Below are 22,769 nucleotides of genomic sequence, written 5' to 3'. Positions count from 1 at the left end.
TGGGAAGAAGGATGCTTACAATGTGTCCATCTCACCAGGATCTTCCTTTCCCCTAGGAAGGATGCTAAGTACAGAATCATAGAAAGCATTGTGTTGGAAGAGACTTCTAGAGGTCATTTGGTTCACCCATCCTGAAGTGATCTCATAAGATCATAGCACAGAATTCTAGAACTGTTGAGGTCAGAAGACACCTTTGAGATCATCAAGTCCAACCACTCCTCTAGAGCTCACAATCTCACCACTGCTGTTCAGCCTCTGCCACTGAACCACGTCCCTCAGCACCACATCCATGCATCATTTAAAGACCTCCAGGGGTGGTGATTTCACCACCTGCCTGGGCACCCTGTTCCAGTACCTGTGAATCCTTTCTGGGAAGACATTTCACTAGATCAGGTTGCTCAGAGCCTCATCAAGCCTGATCTTGAAGGTCTCTACCACTTCCATGGACAATCTTTTCCAGTGTTCCACCAGCCTCGTAGTAAAGAACTTCTTTCTAATGTCTAACCTAAATCTGCCCTGCTCTAGTTTCAAACAGTTGCCTCTTGGTGCTACATGCCCTCCCCAGCTTTCATGTATGATTGAGGTTATTCTTCTCCTGTACTCAGCACTGGTCAGGCCACACCTTGAGTGTGGTGTCCAGTTCTGGGCCCCTCAATTCAAGAGAGATGTTGAGGTGCTGGAACGTGTCCAGAGAAGGGCGACCAAGCTGGTGAGGGGCCTGGAACACAAACCCTCTGAGGAGAGGCTGAGGGAGCTGGGGGTGTTTAGCCTGGAGGAGGGTCAGGGGTGACCTCATTGCTGTCTACAACTACCTGAAGGGAGGCTGTAGCCAGGTGGGGGTTGGTCTCTTCTTCCAGGCAACCAGCAACAGAAGAAGGGGACACAGTCTCAAGTTGTGCTGGGGAAAGTATAGGCTGGATGTTAGGAGGAAGTTGTTGCCAGAGAGAGTGATTGGCATTGGAATGGGCTGCCCAGGGAAGTGGTGGAGTCGCTGTCCCTGGAGGTGTTCAAGAAAAGCCTGGATGAGGCACTTAGTGCCACGGTCTGACTGGCTAGGGCTGGGTGCTAGGTTGGACTGGCTGATCTTGGAGGTCTCTTCCAACCTGGTTGATTCTATGATTCTATGATTGCACAGCCTCAAATCAGTTGCAGCTTTAAGAGCTCTTCTGCGTGAAGTCCATTCATTTTCTTCCCAGGGCACAGTCACTTTGCTGCACATTCACTACACCAATCAGCCCCACCAGGAAAGTGTTGGCTTTAGCTACCTTTTGTCTTGCAAATTAAAAACTGAGTTACCACATAAACAAAATAAAGAAGTTAATGACTTGGGATTTTTTTTGATGTTTCTTCACATTATGTTTTTAAAAGTGTGGGAGCTCTTAGTTTGAAAGGGTTTGATCTGCAGGTGAATACAGAACACCAAGTGTTTCAGGGAATCATAGAATCAGTTAGGTTGGAAGAGACTGAAGATCACCAAGGCCAACCACTAACCCAGCACTGCCGGGTCACCACTAAACCATGTCCCTCAGCACCACATCTACATGCCTTTGCAACACTTCATATCCCCACTGCCTGTGCAGTACTGAGGGGGGTTGTGGCTGAAGTCTGGAAGTCCTCTTCTGCCAGCAGTAGTTTCTAGCTGAGGACTACATTCCTGCTATGAAAGTATAGCAAAAATAGGTCTAATTGTCATTGTATTCCAGCTAGACAGTGTCTGGACCATTTGCACAAGGTGTTAAAAGAAGGGCACTACCACGTTGACTTTTAATCCTTGACTTTGTTGTGACTGTATTTCTGAGAACTTTTGCCTTTGGTATGACAGCAAAATCCCCCAAAGAATCGAATCATGGAGTTGTTCTGATTAGGAAAGACCTGTAGGAGCATCGAGTCCAACCCTTAACCCAACACTGCCAGGTCACCACTGAGCCATGTTCCTCAGCTGCACATCTGCACAACTTTGAAACCCCTCCAGCATAAGAGGTCATCCAAGAATACAGAGTTAGGCATGGAGCAACATCAGTGTAAAACTGTCCTGATGTATGCCACCTCTAAAAGTCAGGAAAATACAGGGGGTTTATAGAATGATTGCCAGTGTAATACAGAAAGTTCACCTTGTGTTTCCTGAGCACCCACAGAATCACGTTCACTTCTGCATCTCAAAGCAGAAAGCTTTGAGCTCTCTCTGCTCCCCCTGCCAGATGACTGTCAAACCACGCAGTGAAGCCCATTAAATGTTCTTAGAGCGTACAGCCTGCCTTAAAGATGCCAAGTCCATCAGAATTACAAACTGCCTCTCCATTGGTTATCACCAGTAAAATCTTAGAACAGCTTTTCAAAGAGGTCATGACAGAATCATTTTGATTAGAAAAGCCCTTTAAGGTCACCCAGTGCAGCCATTCTCTAACTCTGCCAAGGCTGGGGCTAAGCCATAGCCCTCAGCACCACGTCTCTGCCTCTTAATTTAAAACACCTCCAGAGATTCAACCACCTCCCTGGAGAGTCTATTCCAGTCTTTGAGAACCCTTTCAGGGAAGAAGTTTCTTTTAATGTCCAACCTAAACCTCCCCTGGTACAACTTGAGGGCATTTCCTCTTGTCTTATAATTCTTCCTTAGGAGAATGGATCAACCCCAACCTGGCTGCAACATCCTGTCAGAGAGCTGTAGAGAGCAATGAGGTCTCCCCTCAGCCTCCTCTTCTCCACATCAAACAGCCCCAGCTCCCTCAGCTGCTCTTTCCCAGCCTTCTTCTCCAGACCCTTCACAAGCTTTGTTGCCCTTCTCTGGACCTGCTCCAGCCCCTCAATGTCCTTCTTGGATTGAGGGGCTCAAAATTGATCCCAGTACTCAAGGTGTGGCCTCACAGGCGCTGAACATAGGGTGACAATCCCTGCCCTGGTCCTGCTGGTGACCTTCTTGGCCACCTGGGCACAATTGCTGTGGGTTCTGTGTGGGTGACATCAGAGCACAAAGACCACCAGCAAGACCTGCTTAACTGTGCTTATTAAGGAGTCTGCTAATAACCACAGGTTTCTTCATTCAGCAGTTTGCCCTTCCTATACAGTCCCAATGAAGAAGGAAATCACCATAGTGCCCCACTTGGGGACAGGGCTCCTTTTCAAAAATTATTATTATTATTATTATTATTATTATTATTATTATTATTATTATTATTATTATTATCATTATCATTATTATTATTATTAAAATAAATCAGACAAGAAACATGAAAATGTCAGGTTAATCAAGCATTTAAATTTTATTAATCAAGTCTAATTTTTATGAGTGCAAATAATCGCTGAAGCTGGACAAATTTGTTCTAGATTGCATCAGAAACATAATTTTAATATTTAATGGCCTGCTGAATTTAAATGGAGAATTATCTTTATGAAACATGCTCCTCATAATTTGCCATTAAATGAGAAATGAACAAATCAACATAAATCTTACATAAAGGTTACTTAACTAAAATTTGGTACTATAAATATTTTAAATGCATTATTGCACTAATTTAACAGTCACACACTGCACTATATGAAGATATATAAGTGGAGTTTCTGTCCTGCAGGATGTAATTCTGGAGTCAGAGGAGACTGTCCACACTCAATTATCCCTGAGTAGGTTTATACACTCCACAGGAGCGTGGAGTAACCCTTACTCAAGCTTAATGTGACTGCTCTCATCCCAGCAGCAGTTGCAAAGCCAAAATGCTCTACAGAATTGGACTATTTCAGATGCGTTTGGTCACCTGAAAAAAAACAAAATGAAACACCCAGCCCAAATTGCCACTCCAGATATCTCCAGTATTTATTTATTATTTTTTTAATCAAACATAATCCAATTTATTTTATGATTTACATTTTTTCCCCTCTATGATTGTAATGAGGTTTTTTGGGGGGTTGTTATTTTTTGCATTTGCCTTCAGATTTACATGGCAAAAAGATTTGCTTGACAGGTTGTGGTGGCTATTATAAATATCCAAACTACATGGCTCTGATGAGACTCATGGGGGTGCTGATTGATACCCACCTGAACATGAGCCAGCAGTGTGCCCAGGTGGCATCCTGGCCTGCATCAGGACTGGTGTGGTCAGCAGGAGCAGGGAGGTCATTCTGCCCCTGTACTCTGCACTGGTTAGACCACACCTTGAGTACTGTGTCCAGTTCTGTGCTCCCCCAGTTTAGGAGGGACATTGAGATGCTTGAGTGTGTCCAGAGAAGGGCGACGAGGCTGGTGAGAGGCCTTGAGCACAAGCCCTATGAGGAGAGGCTGAGGGAGCTGGGATTGTTTAGCCTGGGGAAGAGGAGGCTCAGAGGTGACCTTATTGCTGTCTACAACTACCTGAGGGGTGGTTGTGGCCAGGAGGAGGTTGCTCTCTTCTCTCAGGTGGCCAGCACCAGAACGAGAGGACACAGCCTCAGGCTGCGCCAGGGGAGATTTAGGCTGGAGGTGAGGAGAAAGTTCTTCACTGAGAGAGTCATTGGACACTGGAATGGGCTGCCTGGGGAGGTGGTGGAGTCGCCGTCCCTGGAGCTGTTCAAGGCAGGATTGGACGTGGCACTTGGTGCCATGGTCTAGCCTTGAGCTCTGTGGTGAAGGGTTGGACTTGATGATCTATGAGGTCTCTTCCAACTTTGGTGATACTGTGGTACTGTGATACTATACAGCCAAATATATAAACTATTATAAGCAGTTCTAAATGGCTTTTATAAATATTTAAATTACATGGGTACTACAGTGGCTATTATAAATTATATCAACTGGCAATCAGTCTGCTTCGCAGCAACAATTCTCATGGTCAGGTGAGATTTTTATTCATCTTTGGTTTGGTTTGCCTTTGCATGCTTTAATTCAGCCTAAACTTTCAGAAGTTTGGGGTTGTGCTGCAGTTTTAATGTATTTAATGTATCAAATAACATCAGTCCCTGGAAAAGCAAATTAACTGAAAGTACAGCAATATGTGTATTATAACTGTATATGTGTGTGTGTGTGTAAATGTGTGTGTAACTGTATATATGTATATTATAACTATATGTGCATTACATATCTGTATTGCCTGTATTGCCACCTAAAATACATAGCACAGCAGCCTAGCAGGGGAAGAGAGGGAATTCTGCCCCGTGACTCTGCCCTGATGAGACCTCACCTCCAGTCCTGCCTCCAGTTCTGGTGTCCCCAGCACCAGGACACAGAGCTGCTGGCGAGAGTCCAGAGGAGGCCACAAAGATGCTGGGCCTTGTATTAACAATGAAGGACTGGTTGTAGATGTTAAGGCTGGGGGTGGTCTTGGCTGTGGTGACCATGATATGTTAGAGTAGTATCACTAGATAAAGTAGCAGGGTGATTAGTAAAATTTCATCCCTGGACTTTAAGAGGGCTAGCTTTGCCCTCTTCAAAACGGTACCCAGTGGAGTAGGGCTTTAGAAGGAAAGGGGGCCCAAGAGAGCTGGTTAATATTCAAACATCACCTCCTTCAGGCTCAGGAAAAATGACCTGGGGAAAAGAAAGAAAAAGGCAAGTAAGGGAGGCAGAAGACCTGCATGGATAAGCAGGGAGCTCTTGGGAAAGCTCAAAACGGAAATGGAGGTTAACAATCTGTGGCAAAAAGGAGTGGTCAATTGGGAGGGTTATGGAAATGTTGCCAGAGGATGTAGATGTGGAGAAGTGATGAGAAAGGCCAAGGTCCTCTTGGAGCTGAGAGTTAGCAGGGGAGTGAAAGAAAACAAGAAGTGCTTTTTAAAGTACATCAATAACAAAAGGAAGATCGAGGAAAAGGTGGGTCCACTACTGAATACTGAAGATGCAGAGATGGCAGAGTTGCTGAATGCCTTCTTTGCTTCAGTCTTTACTGCTAAGAGACTTCAGGAACCTCAGCCTCTGGAGGCAAGGGAGCAGAACTGGAGGGAAGAGAGCACTCCACAAGTCAGTCAGGACTAGGTCGGAGATCACTTGTGCCAACTGAAGACACACAGACCCATGGGCCCCAATGGGTTGCAGACATGAGTATTGAAAGAACTGCTGCTGAGCCTCTCTCCATCATTTTTTAAAGTCCTGGAGAACAGGACTGGATGACTGGAAGAAAGCCAGTGCCACTCCAGGCTTCAACAGAGGCAAGAAGGAAGATCCAGGCAACTCCAGACCATCAGCCTCACCTCCATCCCTGCAAAGGTGGTAGAGCAACTCATTTTGGAGGCCATCTCTAACCACATGGAGGAAAAGAAGGTTATCAGGAGTACCCAACAAGGATTCATCAAAGAGAGATCTTGCTTGACCGACCTGATAGCTTTCTAAGATATCATGACTCAATGGGCAGACCTTGACTTCAGCAAGGCTTTTAGTACTTTCTCCCACAGCATCCTCACAGATAAGCTCAGGAGATGTGGCACAGGCAGTTGGTCTGTGAGATGGATCAAAAAATGACTCCACAACAGAGTTCAGAAGGTTGTCATCAGTGGCATAGAATCAAGTTGGAGGCCTGCAGCCAGTGGTGTTGCCCAGGAATCAGTCTTAGGACCAGTTTTGTTCAATATCTCTATCAATGAGTGCATTGAGTGCAGCCTCAGCAAGTTCACTGATGGTACAGAGCTGGGGGTGGCTGACACCCCTCAGGCTGTGCTGCCATCCAACGAGATCTGGGCAGGCTGAGGGCTGGGAAAAGGGAACCTCATGAAGTTCAATAAGCACAAGTGCAGGGTCCTGAACCTGAAGAGGAATAACAGCAGGCACCAGGACAGGTTGGGACTGCCCTGCTGGAAAGCAGCTCCGTGGAGAGCGACCTTGTAGTGCTGGTGGGCAGCAAGTTCTGCATGGGCCAGCAATGTGCCCTTGTGGCCAAGAGAGCCAATGGCATCCTGGGGTGCATCAGGAAAGTGTGGCCAGCAGGGCTAGGGAGGTTCTTCTCCTCCTCTGCTCTGTCCTGGTGAGACCACACCTGGAATATTGTGTCCAATTTTGGCCTTCCCAGTTCAGGAGAGACAGGGACCTGCTGGAGAAAGTCTGGGAGAGAGCCATAAGGATGATTGAGGGAATTGAGTGTCTCCCATACAGAGAGAGGCTGAGAGTCCTGGAGAAGAGAAAACTGAGAAGAGATCTGATCAATGTCTAAAATTATCTGAGAGGTGTCAAGTGGATGGGGTCAATCTCTTTTCGATGGTCAGCAGCAATAATAAGACAAGGAACAGTGGATACAAACTGGAACATAGAAGGTTCCACCTCAACATGAGGATAAACTTCTTTGCAATGAGGGTGACAAAGCACTGGAACAGGTTGCACAGAGAGATTGTGGAGACTTTCAAAACCAACCTGGATGCGGTCCTGGGCAAAGTACCCTGCTTGATGCTGCTTTGGCAGAGGGATTGGATCTGTTGGTCTCTGAAGGTCCCTTCCAACCTCTAAAGTTCTGTGCTTCTGTGATGATCCAAAGGCTGGAGCAGCTCTGCTGTGAGGACAGGGTGAGGGAGCTGGGGGTGTTCAGCCTGGAGGAGAGAAGCCTCCAGAGGCACCTCAGAGCTGCCTTTCAGTGCCTGATGGGATCCTGCAGGAAGGCTGCAGAGGGACTTTTCCTGAGGGTGTCTGGAGACAGGGCAAGGGGGAATGGTTTGAAGCTGAGGCAGAGCAGGGTCAGACTGGAGCTGAGGAAGAAGTTCTTCAGTGTGAGGGTGGTGAGACTCTGAACAGGTTGTCATGTGTGTGCCCTCACTCTGGGGCCAAGTTGGGTAAGGCCTTAGGCAGCTGAGTCTAGTTGAGAGGCATCCCTAGACATGGCAGACGAGGTTGGAGTAAGTGATCTCTGATGTCCCTTCCAGCCTGAGCCATTCTGCAATTCTGTGATTGTTAAAACTGTTATTAATATACTTAGGCCAGAGAGGTTGTGGAGTCTTCCTCTCTGGAGACATTCAAACCTCTCTGGACTCATTCCTATGTGACCTATTTAAGTGGTCTTTCTCTGGCAGGGAAGTGGACTGGATTGGGCTTTTCTGATGTCTCTTCCAACCCCTGGCATTCCATGGTTCTGTGAAAATTATTACTATTGAAATCACTATTAAAATTATTACTATGAGAACTGTTCCTATTTTGCTGTTAGAATTCTTGTCAGTTCCAAATTTGGGTGTATTAAGACTATGCTCCATCCAGAAGCTTCAAATTGTGTGGATAAATGCTGTTTTGTAAGAGAAGCATCTGGTACAAAAGTGTAGTTCTACCAGAATCTGAAAAACATATGAAGAAGGGGATAATAACCCTGAAAGCCAACACTGAGCCATTGTGTTGCTAATAGGGTAGTTACTCATGAGACTTTGCCCAACTATTCTAGCCCATAAAATTCTGTGGAGGTGTTGTCTGTAGTAGTCCTGAGCAGAAAACTTGCTGTGGTTGTTTAACCAAGCAAAGAATGATTCTTCTTCTTGTTGTTGTTATTGTTGTTCTGTTGAACTAAAATGAGGTATTCTGAGAAAGATCTTATATTTCAAGTGCACAGTACATGTTGAAGCCTTTAGATGGAGACATACTTCAAATAAACACCTAATAGTCGGTGCATTGTATAAATACAAGAGAGAGATCAAATAAAGGAGAAACCAGGCACAAATCCAGGCTGGGTGCAGAGTGGGTTGAGAGCAGCCCTGAAGAAAGAGTCTTGGGGATGCTGGCTGCTGAGCAGCAGCCCCCATGAAGTCCTCATGCATCCCAGCAGGCAGCTGTGTGTTGGACTGCACCCAGAGGAGTGTGAGCAGCAGGACAAGAGAGGGGATTCTGCCCCTTGACTCTGCTCTGTTGAGATCTCACCTCCAATCCTGCCTCCAGTTCTGGTGTTCCCAGCAGAAGAAGGACACAGAGCTGCTGGAGAGAGTCTAGAGGACGCCACAAAGATAATGCAAGGGCTGGAGCAGCTCTGCTGTGAGGACAGGGTGAGGGGGCTGGGGGTGTTCAGCCTGGAGAGAAGCCTCCAGTGGGACTTTCAAGCTGCCTTCCAGTGCCTGATGGGATCCTGTGTGAAGGCTGCAGAGGGACTCTTCCTGAGAGTGTCTGGAGACAGGGCAAGGGGGAATGGTTTGAAGCTGAGGCAGTGCAGGGTTGGACTGGATCTGAGAAAGAAGTTCTTCAGTGTGAGGGTGGTGAGACTCTGGAACAGGCTGCCTGGGGAGGCTGTGGATGAGGCCAGGCCAGGTGATGCCATGAGCAGCTCAGTCAGGTTGAGAGGTGTCCCTGTCCATGGCAGGGAGGTTGGGGCAGATGAACTCTGGCGTCTCTTCCAACCTAAGCCGTTTTAGGATTCTGTGGTTCAAATATTGTGAAAGAACAAAGCAACAAGCAGCAAATACAAACCCGTAACGACCAATGTGCCACTTTCAGGTTAAAAATGACTTCATGTTAACTGCGTTGGCAACTGAATATTGAGAGCACGTAGTGCTGACAGCAGGAGAAAGGTCGTGTGTTCTGGTATAATGAACTGTGTTTGCTGCCCACCCATGTGGCCAAGGAATTTGTTTTATCCTGCAAATAAAAATGGATGTTGACATGACAGAGCTACGTGTAGTCGGTAGCATGCATCAGAAGTAATTTGTGATAGCCATATTTAAGCCTCATTTCCTATTGAGGATCAGAGTGAATTGCAACATGAGCACTTCCCAGAATAAGCCAGCAAAGTGCATTCTGTAAGGAGAAGTAATTGTGTTTGAGTGTGTCTGCAAAAATCAGGAAGTATTTGAGCAGCAAGGTACAGATGCTTTGCTTCTGAGGCTGCTGCCTGCAATATATTCAACCTTACTGGCAAGCTTATCATACTAATTATTATTACATCTAGTGGTTCAGTCATCCTGATGATTGCTGCAGATGAAATACCCCAAGGTCAAAGCATTAATAATCTAAACCAGGATCAGCTGTATTCCAGCTATGCCACACACTTTAATCAGAATCTGTTAATTTAATCTTTATTTTCCTTATGAATGTGGGATGTAAAAAAAGGTGGACATTTTAATTAAACTGAGTCTGCTGCAAAGTTTCTCTTCAGCAGTCCCATGAAAGGACTGAAGGGGACCTATGGGAGGGCTGAGGAGGGACTGTTCAGAAGGGCCCTTGGATGGGCTGAGAGGCAGAGGTTTGGAAGTGGATCAGGGCAGAGTTAGGTTGGACATCAAGAGGAAGCTGTGCACAGTGAGGGTGGGGAGACCTTGGAAGAGGATGCCTGGAGATGTGGTGGAGGCTCCATCCATGAAGACAAGCTTGATGGTACTCTGAGCAGCCTGATCTAATTGGAGATGTCCCTGCTGACTGTAGGAGGATTGGACAAGGTGACCTTCGAAGGTCTCTTCCCACACAATGCAATCTGTGAATCTCTGAAGCAGGACAAGAGAAAATGGCCTCAAGTTGTACCAGGGGAGGTTTACATTGGGTATTAAGAATAATTTCTTCACTAAAAGAGTGGTCTAGCCATGAAACAGGCTGCTCAGACAGGTGGTGGAGTCACCATCTCTGGAGGTGTTGAAAGAACATGTAGGTGTGATATGAGGGACATGGTTTAGTGGTGGACTTGATAGTTGTAGATTAATGTTTGGACTCGATGATTCATAGACTGGTAGAATGGTTTAGTTTGGAAGGAAGGAACCTTGAAGATCATCTGATTCCAACCCCCTGCAAGGGCAGGGACGCCTCCTACCAGCCCAGGTTGCTCAAGGTCTCAATCCAGCCTGCCCTTAGCACCTCCAGGAAGGGGGTATCCACAACCTCCCTAGGTAACTGTGTCAGTGTCTGCCCACGCTCGCTCTCAACAACTTCTGCCTCCTCTCCAGACTCAAGTCTCCCCTCTCCCAGCTCAAAGCTGTTGTCTCTTATCTTGGCACTTCCAGCCCTTATCCAAAGCTCCTCTCCAGTGCTCCTGGAGCCCCTTCGGGTGGCCTAAGGTCTCCCTGCAGCCTTCTCTTCTTCAGGCTGCACAGCCCCAACTCTCTGGACCTGCCCCCACAGCAGAGGTTCTCCAGCCTTCAATGACCCTGGTGATCTTTTCCAGCCGTAGTGATTCTGTGATTCTGTAATTCTACATGCAAGTTGTTCTTAATTGTCACCTTCCTCAGAAGCCCACAAACCCTGCAGTTTTCTTCAGCATGCAGACATGGTGGTTGTCTTCCTTTTAGTATCCTGGTGGAATGTAGCTGCTGTGAGGAAGCAGTCTGCTATGCATTATGGATTGTGTAGCATTTATAGGCTGCTCCTCAAAGAGGGTGGGAACAGCTCACAGGAACAACAGCAGCATGTAGGAATTAGGCTGTCTGTGCCTTCTGATTAATTAGCTTTTAATAGGGCCGTTTTGCATGGGAAGGTTCTCACTTTGCAACATTTCAACACCACTTGCTGTGTGGCCGTGGAGTAGCTGATGTGCTGTGTATTTGAGTGGGCTTTTTTTTTCCAAATGTCACCTGTATTAGTATTACATTCAAGGGACAGGACCAAGAAACAGCTTCTTTCAAGACCTCCTACCAGTATATAGCATATAAGTCTGTGACAAGTGACATTACAGAAGGTCATGTCACTTCTAACTGCTTGCATTAGATCTTTCTGATTTCCCCAGTGCCCTTCCTTTGTTTGATTAATACTACTTGATTTCGGGCAAGGTATTGGAAGGCATAATTTAGAGTGAGTATTTTAGGGGCAATCTTAAGATTTTTTACCATAGAAGTTTCAATAAAGTCATGTTTCATTTTATCATCATGTGCTTTTTTCCCTCTCTTTCCTCTCCTCCCTTCCCTGTTCCCTCCCTGCCCCCTTTAAACCTCCCCCAGGCACAGGACTTGACACAGAGACCTAAACAACTGCTGTTTTCACTCAGGCTGAGCCCCACTTCTGCACTGCATTTGAATAGCAACGTGCCACAGCAATCAAGGGGGAGAAAATTCCATTCTGGGTTGTTTTCTTTTTCCTGCAGAATGATTCTTACTACAGTATTAAGCTGAAACGTGTTGCAGATCCACTGCAGCCTCTTTTGTATCCTCCTTGGACAGCCTTGCAGAAAAAAAAAGATTATACTTGACTGTAGAAGATTGTGTAAGGCTTCATCACACCCATCCTGCACGTATCACATATGAGTATGAAGAATCTACTTCCCTGGTTTTAATGTCTGTCCAAGTTTTCAAAACACATATTTTGGTGGTTTAATAAGTTGTATTATTGTGTCCATACTGTCTGAATGTTCATGAGGTGTTTGTGGTTTGTTTTTTTTTCTCTTTTAACCCTTCCTTTTGAATTTCAGGGCAGGTCAATGCTTAGGGAGTCTTCCCTGTCCTTTAAAGGATCCCTTTTGCATCTTGGGCATAGGAACAACTTTATTATGGTTGGTTTATTTTTTTGTTTTGGGGTTGTTTTTTTTGGTTTTGGTTTTTTTTTGTGCAGTAACTTAATTCTGTTTTCATTTCCAGACAGTTTAGTGTTCCCAAGCTCAGTGTGAATGATGAGGGACTTATTACAAAGACATGCAGTGTCAGGACAAAGGGTGATGGAAGAAGCTGGATGATTCTGTGATTCTATGAGATGAGACACACAGAAGAAATTCTTCCCCATGAGGGTCATGAGGCACTGGGTCCCATTGCCCATAGAAGCTGTGGAGACTCCGTGCCAGGTTGGATGAGGCCTTGAACAACCTGGTCTAGTGGAAGGTGTCCCATGGCAGGCAGGTTGGAACTGGATGACATCATAGGTTTCTTTCAACCCAAACCATTCTATGATTCTGTGACATGACTAACCTAGGATAAGAGCACAGACTGGCAGTGGCTTTTGGATTGAAAAATGGAAGAGCTGGAAATCCAGGCTCAGTCTTGGGCTTCCATCAATTTCAGTTTACTTTTTGTGTGCCTTAACCAAGTTAAACATCTTGCCACTCTGTAGAAAATTGCAGTTTGAGATCATTAGATGGGTAAGAGGGAGGGGGGGAAATGTGTGGAGAGGGGGAAAAAAAGTGTGTTTGGAGTATTATTTTCTGGATAATTTAGCTTTAGTGAGCTGCTTTGGCATGGGGGTTGGACTGGGTGATGTACAGAGATCCCTTCCAACCCCCACCTTTCTGGGGTTCTGGGATTCTGTTTACAGTAATTTTTCAAGTTTCTACATCAACTGATTGTCTCCACACTAACTTCAGCACTAATGTGAGAAAGACCTTCTGCTGTTTCTCATCCTGTCAAAAGGAAATTCTGGGTGTACATAAAAGAGATCTTTAAGTCTCTGGGTAATGTTAGCGTTGAAAGTGAGTTCAGTCAGCTCCAGGCATAGGCAGCATCTGACTGAGTCAACAGATTCAGGTTTACACCTTGGGCTTTAGTCACCTAATGATGTAGTTACAGACATTTGTGTGTGTGGCAAAACTGATTTCAGAGTCTTTCAATCTCACTGCAGCTTTTAACAGCTTGTTTTCATCCTGCCTTCTCGGTTCAGCATTTTGCTGGTAGAGCCAATGCTGGCATTTCTGGAGCTGCTTCATAAACTTAATCACTACAACCACTTGCTTTATGAGTTTTAGGATGGGTTTATTTCAAGAACTTGGTCAGTCCAGCACTGACCACCTCCTCAAACACTTGAAACAGCCCAAGGAGGATGACAGTGAGCTACTAGGAGACACAAGGAGCAAGCAGGTGATGTAGGTACATGGGAAACTGAAAGTGCTTCCACAGAGAGGTCTATGAAGACAGGACCTCTCAGACAGGACCTCTCAGGCACCTCGGATCTGTAAAGTGGTGTACTGAGCTAAACAGAGGCCGATAAGCATGTCAGCAGCATGCCCTCAACACCTCCTTCTCTCAGTGCTGAGAGGTGGGACCATGCCAAACTGACCAGCAGGAGTGTCCCTGTACTGGGCACCTTGAATACTGAGTTCATTTTGGTCCCTTCGCTCCAAGGAGGACATTCAGTGATCTGTCTGTCTTCATGGCTAGCCTAGAGCACAGCCCTTGATTCTTTCTTCAGCCTGAGAGGACACAAAAGTACATCTGCTTACAGGGCTCCAGGTCAGAGGCTACAGAAGATTCAGACAAGCTCCTCCTGCTAAAACTTTTTTTCTGGGTGAGAAGAAAAATCAAGAGTAGTTGTTCCTAGGTTGCATGAGTCATGCTTCTTCCATGTGCTTTTGTGTTTCTTTCTGCTTCTAGTTTTTCTTTTGATTCTAAGCTCCAGGACAGATCACTCAGTAGACCGAAGTGTAGGCTCCTTCTCCTCCAGCATCCCAGGCTCACTGTTAGAGGTGTTTTGGGGCTGGATTCAAGGATGATCAAGCTGAAACTGCAAATATTTTTGGTCTGCACAGTTGGATCACAGGTGTGCAGCGTTCTCTATGGGGCAGGCATTTTAAATGTGTCTGCATTTTGCATAGTCCCAGTGTAACACTTAAAGTGGTCCTGAGCAGCCAGCTGTAGTTGGAGATGTCTGCTGACTCTAGGGTGGTTGGACAAGATGACCTTCAAGAGTCCCTTTAAACCCAGGGAATTCTATGATTCCTTGCAGTTGTTTTTTGGGGGTGATTATGAATTTTTTATATGCTGTCATAAGTGACAAGTACACTAAAATGCCCTGTAGCTTCATCTGTATAGAAAGCTATTGTTGTGGTTGATGGCAAGGCTGTAAAATAGGCCATAGTATTCCTGTTTCCTATCAGTGAGGGTTTTCCTTCTCTTGTCCTTTTCATGAATATTTTATCATACATGGTATATACTTTTTGCATCCATAATATGACACTGGGCTGGATGGACCTTCGCTGACCTTCATTATGGCTGCTCTCATATCTTAATAAGTACTCAGATATAAATAGTGATATAAAGAGCCACCATATTTTCTGCTTATGAGGAGGGTACAACTTCGCTTCTATTCTGCCAACAGACAATTTTCCCCACAGGCTGGAGACTTGATCACAGAGTTATGAGAGAGGGATTTGTGAGTTTTAAGTCTGAATCTGCCACTGACCATCTTTGGAAAATCATTTAATCTCTCTGTGTGCTAGATTTAATACCGGTTCGTTCCGTGCTCACGGTGTGATTAATAATTATTAGTATCTGTGGAAGGAGTTTTACCTGTGGGTGTATTCCACAGCGTCGGGCACACAAGCCTGTTTAAATGGAAAATATGCAGGGAGAGGCAGGGATGTGGCATCTGCAGTTAACAGTGAATCTGCACAAAGTTAGGTGCACAGATTGCACAAAGTCACTATTAACAACAACAACAACAAAAAGCAGTGCTAATGCTGATGGAGCATATGGTATATATGATTGTTGCAGATCGTAAGGAGATAAGCTAATATGGATTTATTCTCAGCCTTGTGTTCTTCAGAGATGTTGTAAACTCTGTTAAAAGTGTTGCCTGCTTCTGCAGGTAACAGTAAACTTAAAGCAAGCATTTGTGTGCACTGCACAGGCGGTAGCAGAGCTGCCAAAGGATTCCTTTAGTTAAAACAATCCTATATTGGATGTTTCATCTCCCTTTTAAATGTTTAAGTTGTCAAGCAAGCGTTTTGTACAGGGAAGTTTTTCACTGTTTAGTTCCCAGATGTAGGTCAGTTAAAGCTGTAACACTTCCCTAAATTCGGACCTCTAGCTCATCTGGCTTTTTATTTTTCCTTTCTTCTTATTTTTCTTCTCTTACCTTTCTCCTTCTCCTAGTTGTACATTTTCTTTCTGTGCATTTATTTCAAATGTTAATAAAGTTTTCATCTACAAAAGGCTTAAGAATTGACAGAACAAAACTCTTCCTTTTTAAATCATGACAACTACTACTGTTTCTGTCTGCAGGTAGTGGAGGACATGCTAGAGGACGAGGAAGAAGAGGATGACAGAGATGACAAGGTAATTATCTTTCCTAGCACTTGGGTATCTGGGGATGGGAGAATTTAGACATGACACTGTTTTTACAGACAGTTAAAAAAGGAGTTGAAGTGTTTTAGTCCAGAAAATTGGACAGAGCTGTTTATCATCCTAACAATGCTGCACTGTGTTGCAGGGAAGGATAGAGGACTATAAATCCTGCTCTTTTCTTTTTTTTTTTTTTAGTATTATTATTTTTTTTTCCCTTTGATCCAGAGCTGGGTCAGAATTTTTTTAGGGTTTTGGGTTGTTGGTTTTTTTCTTTTTTTCCCTGCCAGGCACAAAAATAATTCAGCCTGTCTGGAATTTGATAGCTCTTGTGAAGATAACTGCAGTGACAACTGTTTTTGAAGGACAAAAATTTGTCCTGTCTTGAGTATTACAAATAGAGCTGCACTTTAGGGGGAAAAAAATGGTGTAGAAATAGCAACTCCATACTGGTTAAAAACAGGATGTTGACATCTATAATTTTCAAGGGATGGCGTGGTAGAAGAATGGATGAAATGTTTTGCACTCCATATGACATTTAAGTAATCACCATTCCCATGGATGTCCACTCAATTTGAAGCTGGCACCATGGCCCCAGGAGCTGGGAAACCCTGGCCACTTGTTCAGCAGTTCATGCAAGCGTGGTTGGGTTTGGCAGCTGCTGGTTGAGTGGAGGATTTTTTGCAACCACAATAACTAACACCTCATTTCCTCATCTTACTGAGCCCAGCCATGAAGCTGCTTGGATTGGTTGTCCCCCAGGGAGAGGGAAAAAAATTAGAATGACCTTGCACCATTGAAGTGATGGCGGGATGGCTTTCTGGTGAGATGAGTGCAGTGGAGGAAGCTGTGTTGCTGCTGGTGTTTTCATGCCAGAGAAGTGATATTTGTGGAACAAGAGTGGACAGAACCAGATCATTTTACAAGAACTCCAAGTGAAAACAGAGATGATTGTGACCTTCACAGACTTTCCCCCACTTCTGTTGTATTAAGCAATGATTTTTCTTTCTCTTTCAAGAGGAGAAAAACAGTGTGTCGTAATTTATGCCCTTGACCTTTGTTTCTAGTTGAGATGTACAGTTACATACCAGTGTAAGAATTCATCTGCTGGCAGCTGCATTTGAAATGTCAGAAAATTCACCCTGATTAGTTAATCCCCTGAATGATTCTTCTTCGCCTACCTAACACCTAAGGTCCAAGAGATGATAAAAGAAAATAAAGGTAACTTCCTCATCCTGTTGCCAGCTCAAACATCTTAAAATTGACAGAAAGTTGTTATGTGGAATTCTTCTATACATCACTTAAATTGTTAGCTACCTCATTCCAGAATCAGTGAATGCTGTTAGTCACAAACCCTCCTTTTACCAAACACGTAGGTGATGATTTTTAACACTAAATGATACAAGCACACACTTCTGGCAATAAAATATATGATTTATTGCAAAGGTCAGTCATGTAGCTGTGGAGAGCTTGTATTTTAACTCAACAAGCTGGCTCTGAATCATCATTTCTTTTCTGATAAACACTGATCTGCCATCCATTTGAGGCCATTTTCTCTCATTCCTTCCTGCTTTGTTATTAGAGCTGGTACAAAAGTATCATCCCAGTAAGTGTGTGTGTCCCTGGATATTTTAATCACTGTGATTAGCTCACAAAGAATAGTGCTTGGCTGCTTGTAGTTTCAGCCAGCCTCTGTAGTTACCACTTACTGCTTTTTGGAAATTGCTCAGCAAACTCCTCTGAAAAAAGGGGAAGAGGAGGATGGGGGTCACCCCCCCCAGCAGACACCACCCAGTGCTCTGGTGATTAGCAGGTGCCAGGCGGAACATAGCCAATTAGAAATATCACTCTGGGCTCCAGTGTTGTGATCTAATATTCAGCTTTGTCAAAGTGACACCAGAGTTCAAACATTTTTTTTCTAGCTCCAGCTACCAAGGTTGAATAGAAGTGAGGAGTGACACTACCACACACTTTCAGTGAGACCTTGTTGTTGAATATTTAAGAGCTGTCTTTTCTATACAGAAGGTGTTTAGCTTGTTTTTTTTTTGTGAATTCAAAGCTGTCTTCATTATTGCAAACATTTTGAGTTCTCATTTGAATATGCTGTTTGAATGGGAACTCCTCTTCTCTTCTCTTCTCTTCTCTTCTCTTCTCTTCTCTTCTCTTCTCTTCTCTTCTCTTCTCTTCTCTTCTCTTCTCTTCTCTTCTCTTCTCTTCTCTTCTCTTCTCTTCTCTTCTCTTCTCTTCTCTTCTCTTCTCTTCTCTTCTCTTCTCTTCTCTTCTCTTCTCTTCTCTTCTCTTCTCTTCTCTTCTCTTCCCTTCCCTTCTCTTCCCTTCCCTTCCCTTCCCTTCCCTTCCCTTCCCTTCCCTTCCCTTCCCTTCCCTTCCCTTCCCTTCCCTTCCCTTCCCTTCCCTTCCCTTCCCTTCCCTTCCCTTCCCTTCCCTTCCCTTCCCTTCCCTTCCCTTCCCTTCCCTTCCCTTCCCTTCCCTTCCCTTCCCTTCCCTTCCCTTCCCTTCCCTTCCCTTCCCTTCCCTTCCCTTCCCTTCCCTTCCCTTCCCTTCCCTTCCCTTCCCTTCCCTTCCCTTCCCTTCCCTTCCCTTCCCTTCCCTTCCCTTCCCTTCCCTTCCCTTCCCTTCCCTTCCCTTCCCTTCCCTTCCCTTCCCTTCCCTTCCCTTCCCTTCCCTTCCCTTCCCTTCCCTTCCCTTCCCTTCCCTTCCCTTCCCTTCCCTTCCCTTCCCTTCCCTTCCCTTCCCTTCCCTTCCCTTCCCTTCCCTTCCCTTCCCTTCCCTTCCCTTCCCTTCCCTTCCCTTCCCTTCCCTTCCCTTCCCTTCCCTTCCCTTCCCTTCCCTTCCCTTCCCTTCCCTTCCCTTCCCTTCCCTTCCCTTCCCTTCCCTTCCCTTCCCTTCCCTTCCCTGTTTTGTGATTCAGTTCTGTGATTCAGTTTCGGTTCAGGTCTGTTTTTACCTTGAAGCTTCGTGCAAAAGGAAGCTTTGTGAGCAAATCAACGCACATTTTGCACCACCATCTGGTGTTGGCCTCTGGCTTCTATTATTTATCATTTGGTTACTTTAATTTCTCTTTCCCATAGGGTATAATAGAGAAGTCAGGTAAATGGGTTTTCTCGTGCAGCAAAAGTACAAAGATTAGCAAACGTGCCAAAGCCTCACTTTAATTGAAACTGAAGCATATGTTGCAAGTATGTAAATATGTCCCAGATGTTTGACCATGGCCAGTGCCTTTGCTTTCCCTGATCACCACAAGGCAGCTATCAGTCCTGTAACCTTTGGACTTAGCAGTAAATGGGGTATTACATGGCACAGAGCTGCAGCACCTGTTTCCTATTCGAGCCAGACCCCTGGCAGGCTTTACCTAAGCCTGTCCAGATGCTGTTACTTAGCAGATTGTTGGGTGATTATGAAGAGTGTCTTTCTTTAGAGCTAGCTTAGATATTAGTCACTTGCTCGCAGTGAAGGGGTAGCTTTTTGGCTGCTTGATGGGGTCCATGTGGGCATACGCTGGTGTAGGTTATGGGATTGGAAGCTGAGGGATGCTGGTTGACATTGCCGAGCTGCAGGGTGGCAGGAGTAGTACACTGAGGATGATGAATGTTCAAGTGCATGTAATTAGTTAAAAGAATTAATTTTATTAGTAGTGGTATGTAATACTGAGAAGAGTTTGACAAGGTAGGTTTTCACTTACTGCCTTTCAACTCCCAAAGAGATCCTGCAGGAAGGCTGCAGAGGGACTTTTCCTAAGGCAGTCTAGAGACGGGACAAGGGGGAATGACTTGAAGCTGAGGAAGAGCAGGATCTGAGGAAGAAGTTCTTCAGTACCAGTGTGGTGAGACTCTGGAATAGGCTGCCCAGGGAGAGTCTCTGGATGCTTCCTTCCTGGGAGTGATAACAGCCAGGCTGGAGGAGGCCGTTACCAGCCAAGTCTAGCTGAGAGATGTCCCTCCCCTTGGCAGGAAGGTTGGAGTAGATGATCTTTGAGTTCCCTTCCAATCTGAGCCATTCTCTGTTTTCATGTAGTTGTTTTGGTTGGAAAAGTCCTCCAATAGCTTTGAATCAAACCAACAACCCAACGGCACCATGGCCAGTAAACCATACCCCAGAGTATCATGTCTATACTTGTATTGAACACCTCCAAGAGTGGTGACTCCACTACCTCCCTGGACAGCCTATTTCAATCCCTGACCACTCTTGCAGCAAAGAAATTTCCCTACCACCCTAACCTTCCCCTAGCACAGTTTGAGGCCATTTGCTCTCCTTCTGTTACCTGACACTAGGGAGAAGAGCCCTGTGCTCCAGCAAAGGCAGACAGAGCTGTCCACTTAAGGTCCCAGAGTGATGGAGATTTTTTGCTAGGAATATTAACTTCCAGTTGCAATATGACCAATAATAATAACAACTATAAAGTGAACTCTAATGGCAAGTGTCCTTGTTGTCAATATGAGATACAAAGTGGTGCTTAGTAGTGGAGCGTTTTCCTTCTGATTTTGTTTCCTTGTCATGTTAGTTACTGAAAAAGATGTTGTTTGTTTGGTTCAGGCATTTGTCCTTAGTTTAATACTATTTTTCCAAGAAATCACACTGGATTCCAAGTTCCATATGTTCTGCACTGCTTGCTAAGCCTATGCCAATCAGAGATTTACAGTTTAATCTGGTTTCTCTCTCTCTCTTCTCCTTGATTTTGTTTTTGTTGTTGTTGTTTGGCTCCCTTCCAAACCCTGGCTTACAGAATATCTTAGCAAATAAAGGTCAGTTAAACTACATGAAGTCAAGTTATCAGCAAGCTTTCAAAAGGAATTTCACACACTTATGTTATAGCAAGGTAGTAGTCGATGTGCATGATCTATGCATTTAAGGGTTTAGTTTGCTGTTTAAGGAGTTCAGGTATCTTTTCTCACAGCTTCACTCTTTGAACAAGCTCCAGATAAGATTTCAGATAATGACAAAGAATTTCAGCTCAGCTTTTGTGGGAAGCCCTCAGCATGCCACAGAATCAGGCCAGTGAGGAATGCTGCCACTGCAGACTTCAGTGGAGGAGGACGCTCAGTGTGAGCTGTGCTTTGTTTTAACTTTGTTAACACTAACAGTATTTTAGTAATATAAAATAACAATCAATTTCACCTTTGGCTGCTCTGCCTCAAGGCTTTGTTCTCTGAAAAGTTATTTGCAGTTCTCAGTCCATGTTTCCAGGTAGCCAGAAGCTTCCATAATGAAAGATAGTGGAGTCAAATTAAAATATGATTTAAAGCTTTTACCATCTCTAATGGGAGGAGCCAACATGGTTTTCAACCCAAGACACCTTCATAACCTGTACTGAAACCTTGCCCTGCAGTTTTACCAAGACTTAGATGATGATGAGGAGGAAAGATCACTGTGGTATAGGTCTTTGGTGGTGCAGGTCTTACATGTTGTTAAATCACAGAATTACAGAATCACAGAATATTAGAGGTTGGAAGGGACCTCCAGAGATCATCAAGTCCAACCTCCCTGCCAATCCAGCTTCACTCAGGATAGGTCACATAGGAGAACACATCCAGGTGGGTTTTGAAAGTCACCAGAGAAGGAGACTCCACAACCCCTCTGGGCAGTTTCTCCTCATGCTGAGCTGAAATCTTCTGTGTTCCAGTTTGTAGCTGTTGCTCCTTGCCTTATTGCTGCTGACCACTGAAAAGAGATTGGCCTCATCTACTTGACATCCACCCATCAGATATTTGTAGACATTGATCAGATCTTCCCTCAGTCTTCTCCAGACTAACCAGATCCAGGTTTCTCAGTCTCTCTGTGTAGGGGAGATGCCCAACTCCCCCAGTCATCCTTGTGGCTCTCCACTGGACTGTCTCCAGCAGGTCCCTGTCTCTCCTGAGCTGAGGAGCCCAAAACTGGACACAGCATTCCAGGTGTGGTCTCACCAGGGCAGAGCAGAGACAGGAGAAGAACCTCCCTACCCCTGCTGGCCACACTTCTCCTGATGCACCCCAGAATGTCATTGGCTCTTTTGGCCACAAGGGCACATTGCTGGCCCCTGCAGAACTTGCTGCCCACCAGCACTCCAAGGTCTTTCTCCACAGAGCTGCTTTCCAGCAGAGCAGCCCAAGCCTGTACTGGTGCCTGTTGTTATTCCTCCCCAGATGGAGGACCCTGCACTTATGCTTATTGAACTTCATGTGGTTTGTCTTCACCCAGCTCTCAGCCTGTCCAGATCTCGTTGGATGGCAGCACAGCCTGAGGGGTGTCAGCCACCCCAACCTCCAGCTTCATATCATCAGCAGACTTGCTCATAACTCTGATACAGCCTATATTTGTATATTCTATAAAAGATAAGATTGCAACTTATTGCAGTGGCAGTTATTTCCTATCAAATAAATAATGGATAAACAATAAACAAATAGTTAGTGAGGGGAGTGAAGAGAGAATTCCAGGACTAATAGGTTCATAGGTTCACTTACAGCCTGATTCCATCATTAAATTCTACATGAACATAGCACCTAAATACTGACTGTAAACAAAAGCGCTAACCACAGCTTCCAGTGGAAATTATAATTTCATATGAAGCTGCTGTCCCCTGAAAATTTAGCTCTAAGTGTCAATCAAGCTTACCAGAGGGCATCCTGGAATACATAGCTGCAGAAGTCAGTGTGTTTCCAGCTCAGGCCAGTTATTCCTTTAGAACTGCTGATAAGAAGCATGTGTTTGTTACCAGAATGGTACATAACAGGAAGGGCTGTGGTGCAGACTCCAACCCATGCATTGGGTTGAACAGCTGATGCTGTTTCTGATCATTGGATCACCCCAAAATCACAACTAGAGAGTTATTTTACTCAGAATCCTGGCATGGTGGCATTGGAAGGGACCTCTGTAGATCATCCAGTCCAACAGTCAGGCTAAAGCAGGGGCATCCACTACAGCTTGACCAGGATCACAGTGTCATGGGGAGTCTGGAATCTCTG

At 45.1% G+C, this 22,769-nt stretch overlaps 1 protein-coding gene across 6 annotated transcripts in view; it reads left to right on the top strand.

Annotated features, from left to right (window-relative positions):
- The window catches only part of MCTP1 (multiple C2 and transmembrane domain containing 1), a 411,441-nt gene that overhangs the window by 341,014 nt on the left and 47,658 nt on the right, over positions 1-22,769 (top strand). For all 6 annotated transcript variants that reach the window (XM_064140769.1, XM_064140771.1, XM_064140772.1 and 3 more), the window contains exon 17: positions 15,751-15,804. In XM_064140769.1, the coding sequence (XP_063996839.1) occupies positions 15,751-15,804 (54 nt within the window). The remainder of the gene's footprint in view (positions 1-15,750; positions 15,805-22,769) is intronic.

This window comes from Pogoniulus pusillus, chromosome Z (assembly GCF_015220805.1).
Source record: "Pogoniulus pusillus isolate bPogPus1 chromosome Z, bPogPus1.pri, whole genome shotgun sequence".
In the NCBI taxonomy this organism is placed as follows: domain Eukaryota; kingdom Metazoa; phylum Chordata; class Aves; order Piciformes; family Lybiidae; genus Pogoniulus; species Pogoniulus pusillus.
Note: the sequence above shows the minus strand (reverse complement) of the source record. Positions and strands in the feature narration are given on the sequence as shown.